The sequence below is a fragment of the Zingiber officinale genome, chromosome 7A (assembly GCF_018446385.1).
Source record: "Zingiber officinale cultivar Zhangliang chromosome 7A, Zo_v1.1, whole genome shotgun sequence".
NCBI lineage: Eukaryota > Viridiplantae > Streptophyta > Magnoliopsida > Zingiberales > Zingiberaceae > Zingiber > Zingiber officinale.
Genome location: NC_055998.1, coordinates 141886702 through 141900380, shown reverse-complemented (window position 1 = coordinate 141900380; position 13679 = coordinate 141886702). Strand labels below are relative to the sequence as shown.

Here is a 13679-nt window from a genome sequence, read left to right as displayed (position 1 = left end):
GGAGACGGATGGTTAGGATGCCTGAACATATTCTCGTTCTGTAACAAAAAGATAATATTATTCCCTCTTAGACGGTTCAGTCGTCGGACTAAACATAAATAGATACATCATACAAAATTGTGACCAACGGTAATAGTGTATACTGATATAAACCGCGAGACCTCAGGTCTTGTCAGAATAAGATCTGGAATTTAAATTTTAATAAAATCAAGATAAATACTTTTATTTATGTGTTAGTCATTTTTATTTTACCATAATAAATCATGAGATGTCACCACAAATTGATCCCAATTTATATGCGCCACACCGTTACATAAACCATTTGCGTGGAGACATGAGACGTACTCGGCTTGCTCATCGATTGGAACGCCCATAGAAAATATTGTGCACCCGTACCAAACTCTTTTCCATAATGCTCAATAATTTAGACTTTTTTTAAAAAGTCTCTCTTATCTCGCCTCAAATAATAGAGACTTTTTGAAAAAGAAAGGAAATAATACGTCACTTCACTCCGTACGCGCCACCGCCTCTGAGGAAAGGAATGAGCAATTAATCCGTCAATTACATTAATCCGCTACCCGTTATTTTGCACCCGTACCAAACATAATGCTCAATAATTTAGACTTTTTTTTTAAAAAAAAAAAGTCTCTCTTATCTTGCCACAAATAATAGAGACTTTTTGAAAAAAAAAAGAAATAATACGTCACTCACTCCGAACCCGCCACCGCTTCTGGGGGAAGAAACAGTGGTAGGGCCCATCCCTTCGGGTACGAGTTGGGGAATTCGTCAAATTGTTTTCTTTAAGAGCCGTTCCTTCTTGGTCCCCCGAGGAGAGAAATCAAGAGAAAGCGAGAATGGCTACGGAGGCGGAGGCGGCGGCGGCGGCGGCGGCGGGGAAGCCGGTGATAGTGGTTGGCGTCGACGACAGCGAGCACAGCTTCCATGCCCTCCAGTGGACGCTTCTCCACTTCTTCTCTTCCGTCGCTCCTGGACATAGCTCGTCGTACAAGCTCGTCATAGTCAACGCCAAGCCCACGCCCTCGTCGGTCATCGGCCTCGCCGTCGCCGGCCCCGGTACCAACCTCTCCTCCTCACCGTTTCTCAATCTTTCAGTGGTTTTGCTACTTACTCTGATTGATGAAGTACTCCGATTTTTCTAGATACATACTGTTGTCGTTAGATATAGGGATTATTTGACCCGATTGGACCTCTGGATTGTCGATCGCAGGAGCTTCTGATGCGCTGCCGCTTGTGGAGTCGGATCTGAGGAAGATCGCACTGAATGTGCTCGAGAAAGCTAAGGAGATCTGCATTGCTCATTCGGTAATTCTATGGCTCTCAGATGCTAATTGCCGTTAAGAGTTTCGCAACTTTAGCGAATGTTCATGATTTGCCCTCATTGTGTATTTGCTTGGTAGTGTTTATACTCGACTTGTGCTTTTGGTTTCTGGAACTGAGCTTCATTTGAGGCAATAATCTACTACTTTTCGTTAGAAAATTTGTTACTGAGAAGCAATCTGTTGAAGCATCTATTCCCAATACGACAATAACAATAGGACAACAATGCCAAACCCTAACTTTTTGAATTTGGCTGTATCTATTGAGTTCCTGTAAAGTAAAACAAGGAAACGCAATTTAGAAGCCTAGACCTTCTATCTTTTCAATCACATACTTAATGGTATTCTTTTATGATATATGGTGAACATAGTTCATCTCTATGCGTTTTTAGGAGATAGAAGAATACATAAGATGTACAGATACACCAAAAAGTAGCTTTCTCAACTTGAAACTGAAAAAAGGCACAGAGCAACTTTTTGTGCTGAAGAAACATATAAAAATAAAATGAGAATCAAACTACATGTGTATTGGTAACAATCCCACCAAATTGTATGATAAGAAACTTGATTTGCTGGTAAAAAAAATTAAATTTATAATCTGAAGGCTTGTCCACATGTACATAAAATTGTACCAAAAATAAAAAAGACCTATCTGCATCTTTAATGCAACCGTCGTTGCCAAGTTGAAATGGAGTCCACCAACTCTGCCTCTTGCCAATGACAGAACTACATCTTTCAGTCAATATTGAGTGTAACCATGTGTAAATGTAGCTCAACATATGCTGATTCTTAGAGTGAAGATGATGTGACCAAGAGATCCAACTCCAATTATACAAAGTAGGATTAAAAGAATAAGGAAGATTAAATATATCCTCAATTAGATACTAGCCTATCAAGACAAAGCACACAGCCCAGAAACACCCTTTCTCCAAAGGTTAACTGTAAATTTAATTTATCGTTGTAACTTGCCCAAATCAGCAGTAGCCAATTGCCAATGGGTACCCGTGAAATATGTCAGACTAATTATGCAAGCTCATGAGGAATTCAGTCTCAAGAAATATTGCCACCATCATTTGCAAAGGAAAGCTAAATTGACTTTCATATCCAGTACACCAAGCCCACTATAGTCTATCAAAATGTATTCACAACTATAAAGTCTTTTGTTTGATAGAGAAACCTCCATTTGTTGCTAAGACTTGTTTTGCCCTTCGTTTTATTTTATATAAATATAGGAGATTTCATTTTGAGTATCATTGGCACTTTTCGCATAATGGGTGAAGTTATACTAGCCAATATGTTGTTTTTTCTTCCCTTTTTATCATTCTTAATTCGCCAAGTCATGCATCAATTTAGCTAGCCAATGTGATATAACAAGAGAGTTTCTTTCTTCATGAACTGTATATGTTTCATTCGACAAACATGTTAAAGGCCTTGTTGCATCATAATCCACAATATCAATTATGTATATGCTTTTGAATTCTGGAGTTCATCCGGAATTGCTTTCCTCAACCACAGGTGACTGATGTGGAGTATGAAATCATGGAAGGAGATGCTAGAAATGTCTTGTGCGAGGCGGTGGAGAAATACCACGCTGAGATGTTAGCTGTAGGAAGCCATGGTTACGGAGCAATTAAAAGGTACCGCAGCTTATCCTTTTCAAGCAACCCTCGCAGAACATGTCAAGATCATAGCAAACCATAAATGTGCTATAAGACTGATCAGAGCTTCTACTTTTTTGTTTATTACATCAATTCACATTTCGGTTCCTTGAATAACAAGAACAAGCATCCTGATTTGTGCATCTGTATCTTCTTTCAGGGCGGTGTTGGGCAGTGTGAGTGATTATTGTGCTCACCATGCGCATTGCACTGTGATGATCGTGAAGAAGCCGAAGTCAAAGCCAAAACACTAAGTTAGTCGATATCTCAAGCTACTGAAACACTACTTGGCTCATTTGGTGCACATAAATAACACCCAAAAGATGTGATTGGTAAAAATAAACTCTTTTTTATCGTCTTGTATCAATGTTCTCTGGATTCATGGCTTCTTGGTAGTAACTTTTTGCTTAGTTGTTGGAATGTCGATGTATCGCCTACAATGTGGCATTTGTTGGAAAAACTTGAATGGAAATACGCCGTGTGGGTTTCAGTCCCACAAAGAAAGTGAAGCCTTCCGGTTGATTTGGAACAAAGGGGGTGAGAATTCAGGGTCCGGATGATATCAACTCGAAAGGTCTTTTTGTGAATCTCATTATTTGTAACATCAGTCAGACAACTTGTTGGCCAGCATATAAGACAAGGAAGCTCGCCAGCTTAACTGTACGCCATGTGGCAAGCTTGCCTGCTCGTCACGTGACAAGCTTGCAAGCAAGCTGTGAGCTTGCATGCAAGCCACATTGTGGCTTGCTTGTAGGCAAGCAGGCAAGCCACAATGTGGCTTGCTCGTTGTGCTTGCAACGAGCTTGCAAGCAGAACAGAGGTTTATATAAGATCTTGAGAGGATTGAAGCAAAAGTAGGAAAAAAACTCAAGTGATCTGTGAGCTTTGTCCTCTTTGAATCCCCATGTTTCCTTCCCTTCTGTTGTGCACTTCTTTTGCTCAACAGAAATAGTGATAGTTTTTGGATCTAGTTCAGATCGTCACGACAACCAGTGCTCGGTTGTGCTTGTGATCTTGCTGTTTTATCCTGGGAAACAGACGTCCACCTAATTCTCTGAGCACCGCGGAGGGGCCGAATCTGTTTTAAGGAGACAGCGCTCTGCTGGACTCGGCACCCACTCTGAGTTCGTGTTGCAGCTCTCGACATCTTGTCAGCAACTCTCAGCAGCAATGTGACGCCGCTCAACAATTCACGTTGTCCGCAACTCATCTACTCGGCGCGTGGCTCGGCTCGCTAGAGTCGACAATTTGAGATTATCTGTTCAAACCTACTTGATTGTAAGTTCTTGTGACTTTGGTACGTACTCAGAAGCGTGGAAAAGAGCGTCTGAGACGATCACACAGATTGTAACGGGTTTACTCCCAACAAAACTTAAAACAGACTCGTTCTGTTACCATGGCGGCAACAAATGTTGAGATGCAACAGGCTCAACATGTGCCGACCTCCTCCACTCCGATTGGGAATGTACCAATCAATCATGGGGAAAAGCCAGAAAAATTCACAGGAGTGAATTTCAAGTGGTGACAGCAAAAGATGTTCTTCTACTTAACCACGCTAGGTCTGGCACGTATCTTGACCGAGGAAACTCCCAAGGTTGTTAAGGGTGTAGATGAGGTGAACACTCTCCTTCTGATCGACAAATGGAACGATTCTGAGTTCCTCTGTCGAAACTACATCCTTAACAATCTTGCCGACTCACTCTATCTTGTGTATTGTGAGATGAAAACGGCAAAGGAACTGTGGGAATCTCTGGATAAGAAATATAAATCGGAGGATGCTGGGGCTAAAAAGTTTATTGTTGGTCGTTTCCTGGACTATAAGATGAGTGACTCGAAGTCTGTAATCAGTCAAGTCCAGGAGCTTCAAGTACTCTTACAAGAAATTCACTCAAAAGGTATGACTCTGAGCGAAACCTTCCAAGTGGCAGCTATCATCAAAAAAGCTATCAACTGGCTGGAAGAACTTTAAGAATTATCTGAAGCACAAGCGGAAGGAAATGAACCTAGAGGAACTTGTTGTTCGCCTTCGTATAGAAGAAGACAACAAGAATTCGGAGAGAAAACTGTTCTCTCAAGCTACTGTAAAAGCCAATGTTGCTGAGCACGGACAAAGCTCAAAACGGAAACATCCAAAATCTTCCACGACGCAACCCAAAGGACAAAACATGAAAAACAAGTTCTTAGGAAAATGCTACAATTGTGATCGTATGGGTCACAAAGCTTCAGACTATAAAAGGCCAAAGAAGAAAAAGCCTGAGACCAACCTGACAGGAGAACAGGATATGGATCTCTGCGTCGTGATCTCTGAGGTGAACCTAATATGTTCCAATCCTCGGCAATGGTGGATCGATACTGGAGCCACCAGATATGTGTGCTGCAGCAAGGAGCTACTCCACAACTTCGAAAAAGTCACTGGAGACAAACTGTTCATGAGGAACTCAGCAACCTCGGACATAATGGGCCAAGGAAAGGTGGTGCTGAAGATGACCTCGGGCAAGGATCTCACTCTGAACAATGTGCTGTATGTTCCGGAGATTCGAAAGAATCTAGTATCCATATCACTGTTAAGCAAGCATGACTTTCGCATTGTCTTTGAGTCAGATAGAGTTGTACTGTCCAAGAACAGAGTGTTTATAGGAAGAGGCTATGTATCTGATGAGATGTTTAAGCTCAATGTAATGGCCATTAGACCCAAGATAAATAAAAATGAAAGTTTTTCCACTTATATGCTTGAGTCTTCGTGTTTATGGCATGGTAGACTAGGACATGTTAACTACGATGTATTGCGTAGATTAATAAACATGCAAAGCATACCTACATTCCATCTTGACCCAAAACACAAGTGTGAGATTTGTGTTGAAGCGAAAATGACAAGGTCATCCTTTCAACATATTAAAAGAAGTAATGAACCACTTGACCTAATCCATACTGATGTGTGTGACCTAAAAGGTACGCCAACACGTGGTGGTAATAAATATTTCATCACTTTTGTAGATGATAACACAAAATACTGTTATGTGTATCTTCTCAAAAGTAAGGATGAAACTATAGAGAAATTCGCTCTCTATAAAAATGAGGTTGAAAACCAGCGTAATAGAAAGATTAAGGTGGTTTGAAGTGACTGAGACGGTGAATATGTATCACCATTCGCTGAGTTGTGTGCTGAACATGGAATTAAATATGAAACAACAACTCCTTATACTCCTCAGCAAAATGGAGTTGCTGAGCGAAAGAATCGAACTCTAAAGGAGATGATGAATGCTCTTCTATTAAGCTCTGAACTACCAGAGTTCATGTGGGGGGAAGTTGTGTTAATAGCAAATTACCTTTTAAATAAGGTGTCCCGGAATAAAAATAGATAAGAGTCCTTATGAGTTGTGGAATGAAAGACAACCGTCCTACAAATATTTACGAATGTGAGGGTGTCTTGCCAAAGTGTTGGTGTCTGATCCGAAAAGGATTAAGATATGATCAAAGACTGTTGATTGCATCTTCATTGGCTATGCACAAAACAACACTGCGTATAGATTTTGTGTGTATGAGCCACACATACCGGAGATATACAAGAACTCGATAATCGAATCAAGAAATGTCTCGTTCTTCAAGCATGTGTTTCCATATAAGACCCGGGAGGATGCTAGCTCCTCAAAACAGACAACCGAAACACCAGGCGAAGAAGAAGATGATGATAATGAGGAAACCGTGGAGGTTGAGCCTAGACGAAGTAAAAGAGTTCGGGTAGAAAAATCCTATGGATCGGATTTTATCACATTTATGTTGGAAAATGAGCCCCCGAAGTTACTCAGAAGCTGTAGGCTCTTTTGATGGACCTCACTGGAAAGAGACAATTGCATCTAAGATAGAATCTATCTTGTAAAATCACACTTGGGAACTTGTGGATCTTCCTCCGGGAAGTAAACCATTAGGGTGTAAGTGGATCTTCAAAAAGAAAATGAAATTAGATGGTACAATCGATAAATACAAGGCCAGATTGGTAATCAAAGAATACCGACAACGAGAAGGCCTTGATTATTTCGATACATACTCTCCGGTATCTAGAATAACTTCCATTAGAGTATTGTTGGCTATCGTTGCTCTATGGAATCTCGAAATACATCAAATGGATGTAAATATAGCCTTTCTAAACGGGGATTTAGAAAAGAAAATCTATATGAACTAACCTGAGGGGTTTTCTGTGTCAGGACAGAAAAACAATGTCTGTAGATTGGTGAAGTCATTATATGGTTTGAAACAAACACCAAAGCAATGGCATAAGACATTTGATAATGCCATGAAGGAATGTGGCTTCAAGATCAATGAATGTGATAAATGTATCTACATGAGAACCATAGAGAGTGATTATGTCATCTTGTGTCTCTATGTAGATGACATACTTATCATTGGGAGTAATGATAAGATAATCGAATCCACTAAAGATATGTTGAACTCAAGATTTGACATGAAAGACATGAGCCTAGCTGATATGATTCTAGCAATCAAAATTCTTAGAATGACAGAAGGACTTGTTCTTAGTTAGTCCCATTACGTGGACAAGCTTCTTGAGAAATTCACCAAGGGTGATACTGCGTTGGCACGAACGCCGATAGATATGAGTCAACATCTATCAAAGAATCGAGGTGAAAGTATCTCGCAGATAGAGTACTCTCGAGTGATTGGAAGTCTGATGTACTTGATGAGTTGTAAACGACCAGATTTAGCCTACGCAGTAAGCAGACTGAGCAGATACACGAGTAATCCCGGTATTGAGCATTTGAAAGGGATAACAAGAGTACTGAGATACTTAAGGTACACTCGTGAATATGGACTGCACTATACAAGATATCCTACTGTGATCGAAGGATACAGCGATGCAAGTTGGATATATGATATACAAGACTCTAAGTCTACGAGTGGATATGTCTTCACTTTAGCTGCTGCAGTCATTTCCTGGAAATCTTCTAAGCAAATCGTAATAACCAGATCCACGATGGAATCTAAGTTTGTAGCTCTTGACAAATGTGGTGAAGAGGTTGAATGACTACGATAATTCTTAGAAGATATTCCACATTGGCTAAAACCTGTGCTGGCGATTTGCAAACATTGCGATAGTCGATCAACATCGGTCGGGCACAGAGTCATCTGTATAATGGTAAGTCTAGACATATACGTTGTAGACATAATATCATTAGACAACTACTCTCAACTGGTATTATCACTGTTGACTATGTGAAGTCAAAGGATAACTTAGCGGATCCGCTAACCAAGGGGTTACATCGAGAGTTAGTTGCAAACTCATCACAGGGAATGAGTTTGATGCCGTTGTCAGCAATCAGTGCAGAGGACACCCAACCTATGCTAACTGGAGATCCCAAGAACTAGGTTCAAAGAGCCAACTAATCTGCACTGATTAGACACATTGTGGGTAGCCCAATGAAACAGTGACCAGACCAGGGTAAGCCGATAGACTTTTAATGATCAAGAAGAGTAAGTGTAACTCTTGAGAGATCACCTATGTGCGAAAGAAGTGAGGCCGCTTCGAAAAGAATTGAAGGCACAATTCTTAGAACTTCTCACAGAATCAGACGTGTTCATGGTCAAGAATGAACACATTCATAAGACCTGAGCTATATCAGGGAGAGTCGTGGGTACACCTCTGTCCATGCTTACATCAATGGTCGAACAGTTCAAAGACCTCACGTCTACGAATCAGCCAGTGAGCAAATAGAGTTTACAAGGGAAGGTTCAAAGGGTAACACCTACCTATCCTATACTCGACTCAACTGTCGAAGACTATCACACATCCTTGTTTCCATTCATGTGGGGGATTGTTAGAAAAACTTGAATGGAAATACGACGTGTGAGTTTCAGTCCCATAAAGAAAGTGAAGTCTTCCGGCTGATTCGGAACAAAGGGGGTGAGAATCCAGGGCCCGGATGACATCAACCCGAGAGGTTTTTTGTGAACCCCATTGTTTGTAACATTAGTCAGACAACTTGTTAGCCAGCATACAAGACAAGAAAGGTCGCCAGCTTGCCTGCACGCCACATGGCAAGCTTGCAAGCAAGCCACAACATGTGGCAAGCTTGCAAGCAAGCCACAGTTTGCATGCAAGCCACGTTGTGGCTTGCTTGTTGGCAAGCATGCAAGCCACAACGTGGCTTGCTCGTTGTGCTTGCAACGAGCTTGCAAGCAGAACAGAGGCCAACAGAGGTCTATATAAGACCTTGAGAGGATTGAAGCAAAAGCAGAGAAAAAACTCAAGTGATCTGTGAGCTTTGTCCTCCTTGAATCCTCATGTTTCCTTCCCTTCTGTTGTGCACTTCTTTTGCTCAACAGAAATAGTGATAGTTTTCGGATCTAGTTCAGATCGTCACGACAACTAATGTTCGGTTGTGCTCGTGGTCTTGCCGTTTTATCCTAGGAAACAGACGCCCACCTAATCCTCTAAGCACCGCGGAGAGGCCGAATCTGTTTTAAGGAGACAGCGCTCTGCTGAACTCGGCATCCACTCTGAGTTCGTGTTGCAGCTCTCGACATCCTGTCAACAACTCTCAGCAGCAACGTGGCGCCGCTCAACAATTCACGGTGTCCGCAACTCATCTATTCGTCGCGTGGTTCGGCTCACTAGAGTCGACAGTTTGAGATTATCTGCTCAAATCTACTTGATTGTAAATTCTTGTGACTTTGGTGCGCACTCAGAAACGTGGAAAAGAGTATCTGAGACGATCACACAAATTGTAATGGGTTTACTCCCAACAGCATTCTCCTCCCAAAGAATCTAGCGCACCTTCCCGACTACAAATTGTGATCCTCAACGATATACCTAAGCCCTTGATCGAGGATACATTCTACTGCCACATGTACCTAAATTGGTTAGGTTCGGCAAAGGTTGCAACCATGTTAATAAGATTTAAGAATAGAAAATTGTAATAAAATTTAAAATTTCTTTTTCTATTTTAGTAATCTAGGTATTTAGTTTTTAGAATCTGAGTAATTCATGTGATTGATCTAGTCATCAGGATGAACCAGGAATATATCATGATGGACTATTTAGGGTACGTTTGATTCAAGTTATCATGTATAATCTTGGTTATGTGATTACCAGATAATCACATAACCAAGGTTATGAGGAATAAAACATAACCAAATGTTGTTTGGTTCAATCCAAAAACTTATTTGTTTGAAAATTTTAATGAATACTTTAGTTTAATATTTTACCGTATTATTCTCAGTTACAAAATCAACTATACATACATATTATTATTATTATTATTTATTTTTTAATGTTTTTTTTACTTTTCTTTTTCTTGTATATTTTTTTACTTTTTTATGTGTTTTTTTAAATTTTTTTAATGTTTTTAATTTTTTATATTATTTATATTTATATTTTTTATTTTTTTACATTTTTAAAATTTAAATTTTTATTTATTTAGTTTATTTTTTATTTTTTTTAAAAAAAATTAAATTTTAAAATTTTTATAATTTTTTTTATTTTTAAATTTTTTTTTAAATTTTAAATTTTAATTATTTTTTTTTAAATTTTAAATTTAATTTTTTTATTTTTTATTTTTAAAATTTATATTTTAAAAAAATATATTTTTTTAAATTATTTATTTTTAAAAAATTTAAAAATTTTTGAACATTTTTTTATTTTTTTTACATTTTAAAATTTTTTTAACATTTTTTTCTCTTGTTTCCATATTTTTTCGTACCGGAGGGTATTTTTGGTAAAATAAATTCGTTAACTCCGGAATAAAGAAAAATTTTAGTTTTCTGAGGTTTTCCGATTCCGAGTTGCATGACCCTTTTGCTGACGTGTCGGGCATGGAACATTATTCGGGAATCATCGAATACCTAAACCAAATAAGGTTTTTGTTGATAACCTTGAATGGATAACCAAGGTTATCAAAAATAACTCCGAACCAAACACACCCTTAGTATTATAAGTTTTTCAAACTTGGTAATCGGAAAGCGCAATTTTAGTTTTATAGGTTTTTCAAACTTGGTAATTGGAAAGCGCAAATGATGGACAATATAGTATTTTAAGTTTTTTCAAACTTAGTAATGTGTTGGGTGAGATTTGAATTTTTGTTGGATAGGGAGTCTGCCTCATTTGTTTATATTTGGTGGTAAAAAAGTGAAGTTGTTAACTTAGTAGCTCTCCAGGGTGGCCTTGACATTCTAGAAGAGGATAAATCATAAGAGTTTATTTAACTTTAGCTAAGTGGATCTCCTAAAAGGGGCACGAGATAATTTGAAACAGTATTTATATTTGTCAAAAATCGAACCATGTCTCACTAGTGGTATGCCCTTCTTGAGTATCAATTTGAGTGTACCAAGGGCAAAATCATCTCTTACTATTTGTGACAAAAAGATGATAACGCTTACTCTAGGCAACCCAGTATCATCGCTCTCCTACTAGATATAAGCGATAAATCACAAGGAACTTCACCTAGCAATAGTAGTGCATGTAGGGGCTAATGAGCTTTCTTATCTGTTGGGAATTGACATCAAGTTTATCTGAACATCACTATATGAACCATCTGCGCTAGCCTGCGGGGGTAGTCCATCTTTTACTATTACACTATAATCCCAGGTAGAGATAATAATTTTCTCTAAATTCAATTGAGGATCCGATATTCATCTGAATAGAGGGAAGGTATGGAGGAACTACGGATATTCGATATCCGACCTGAATACCCTAATTAATATATATATATATATATATATATATATAGAGAGAGAGAGAGAGAGAGAGAGAGAGAGAGAGTTTTGTTATATGCGGACTCGTCCGCGACAGAATTTGATTTCTTTTTATATTTTTATTTATTTTTTTACCATCCTCGTTCTCCTCTCTCTCGTCGTCGTGTGTCAATCGTGCCAGCCTCGCCTACTCGCCTTTGGCCGACCGGTCGGCCGGCCGCCACCCACTGGTCACCCCGCCTCCGGTCGCCCACCACCCGCTGACCACCCGTCGGTCGCGACCCATAGAAGGAAGCCTGGAATTCTCTATTGTGTTTCTTCGTTCTCGCCGAAGCTACTCGCCGTGCTCACCGTGCCTCCTCGCCCCACCACCGGCCATCTGCCCATTGCTGGCGGCCTCCGGCCGCCTGGACCCACCCACACTATAGGCCAGGGGGTGAACCTGTCGGGGATCGCGGCATGGATTCCAGCTGCTGTCGCCTGCCCACCACCGAGCTGAGAGGAAGTTTCGGCGACGAGGGGATCTAGTCGCGCTGGATTCCGGCCACGATCGCGCCGAAATTCTACCGCGATCTCGCCAGAATCTGGCGCGATCGCGTCTAGTCGCGATAGCGTCCGGAATCCAGCCGCGATCACGCCGGATTAGGACGCGGCTAGAGAGAGACACAAGCACGCGAGGAGGATTGCGGCGAGAGAGAGACGCCTGCGCGCGAGGAGGATCGCGGAGAGAGAGAGAGCAGGTGCGCGAGGAGGATCGCGAGGCTTCGGCTTCGGCTTCGGCTTCGGCTTCGGCTGGGACGAGAGGAAAAGAAAATAAGGAAAAATAGGATGACGTGATAAAAAATAATGAGAAGGAGTTTGTCTGTACCCCGTAGATAAAGGTCCGTAAGATAACAATTATATATATATATATATATATATATATAAATTATTATTTTCTAATAAAACTTAATTTATATATAAATTTATAAATTTATAAATTTACCTGCCTATTATTTTACAATAAATAAACAATAGAATAATCCATCTTTTTTTTAAAAAATAAATAAATAACGTTCTCAATTTTTAAATTTAAACAGGGTAATACTTTCTGAGAGTAAGAAAGCTGGATTTGCAGTGGTCGCACGGCTACTAGAATAGCGGTTTCCTTCCTTTACGGCTCTCCCTTGACGAGCACTAAATTTTCTATTGGTTATTAAATTGTAGGGCCCAACTGAAACAAATTGTTAAGCGGGTAGGTGAACAGGTAGAGATGCGATGCGAGAGAGACCCTGCGGAAATCCATGCACACACGAGTCGAGGAAAAAAGCACGGAAAGCGCTAGAAAGGCCAGGAGACTCCTGGAACTTCCAGGCGAAGACAAATACTTTTTTTTATTTATAAAAAAATAAAAATAGTTTTAATAAAAACAAATAAAAATTGTAAGCGCAAAATAAAAAAAACAATAGAATTTGTGAATAGATTGTTTGGCCTCTGAATATACCAAATGTTGTGGATTTGATAGTAATTTATTTATATTTATTTAATATAATGAAAAACGAGTAAAAAAAATCAAAAGGAGCCTTAAATTAAGAGTTTAAAAATATTTGCTCCTGTATTCTAAAAATATCATTGTATCCAAGGTTATTATAAATATTGGTTTACATCAGAACTTAAATTTTGATTAGAGTAAAGAGTCTAAAGTTAATATTACTTGTTATCTAATAACTGTGAATGTACTTACAGGAAAGTTCTTAATATTCTTAAGAGAAAGTCCTAGTAAATTCTAGGCATATGGAAAATCCTAACTGCGGTTAGGTAAGACAAAGTCTTGACGGGTCGAGTACTTTGGACGAAATCTTTGAGTCGGGGACTCTAGGAGAAAATCCTTGTGGATGTAGACCAGGTGGAAATCTGGACGGGTCGTAGAGTGGACATTCAGCATGAAGACCTGAAGTCTCGGACGCTAAGCAAAAATTCAGATAATCTGGAGGGCCGGTCC

General features: G+C 39.6%; 1 protein-coding gene across 1 annotated transcript; it reads left to right on the top strand.

Moving 5' to 3' along the window:
• The first annotated feature begins 805 nt into the window (after positions 1–805).
• On the top strand, positions 806–3415 carry LOC122003014 (universal stress protein PHOS34-like). Its single transcript, XM_042558440.1, has 4 exons — positions 806–1074; positions 1229–1323; positions 2853–2974; positions 3156–3415. Exons 1-4 carry the CDS (start codon positions 855–857, stop codon positions 3247–3249), a joined length of 531 nt encoding a protein of 176 aa, XP_042414374.1. The 5' UTR covers positions 806–854; the 3' UTR covers positions 3250–3415.
• Positions 3416–13679: the final 10264 nt, after the last annotated feature.

Bases quoted from the DNA above. Each gene is read 5' to 3' on its own strand.
- LOC122003014 (XM_042558440.1), top strand. From the start codon at position 855: ATGGCTACGGAGGCGGAGGCGGCGGCGGCGGCGGCGGCGGGGAAGCCG. The intron at 1,324-2,852 runs GTAATTCTATGG...CCTCAACCACAG, and splicing joins AGATCTGCATTGCTCATTCG to GTGACTGATGTGGAGTATGA. The intron at 2,975-3,155 runs GTACCGCAGCTT...ATCTTCTTTCAG, and splicing joins GGTTACGGAGCAATTAAAAG to GGCGGTGTTGGGCAGTGTGA.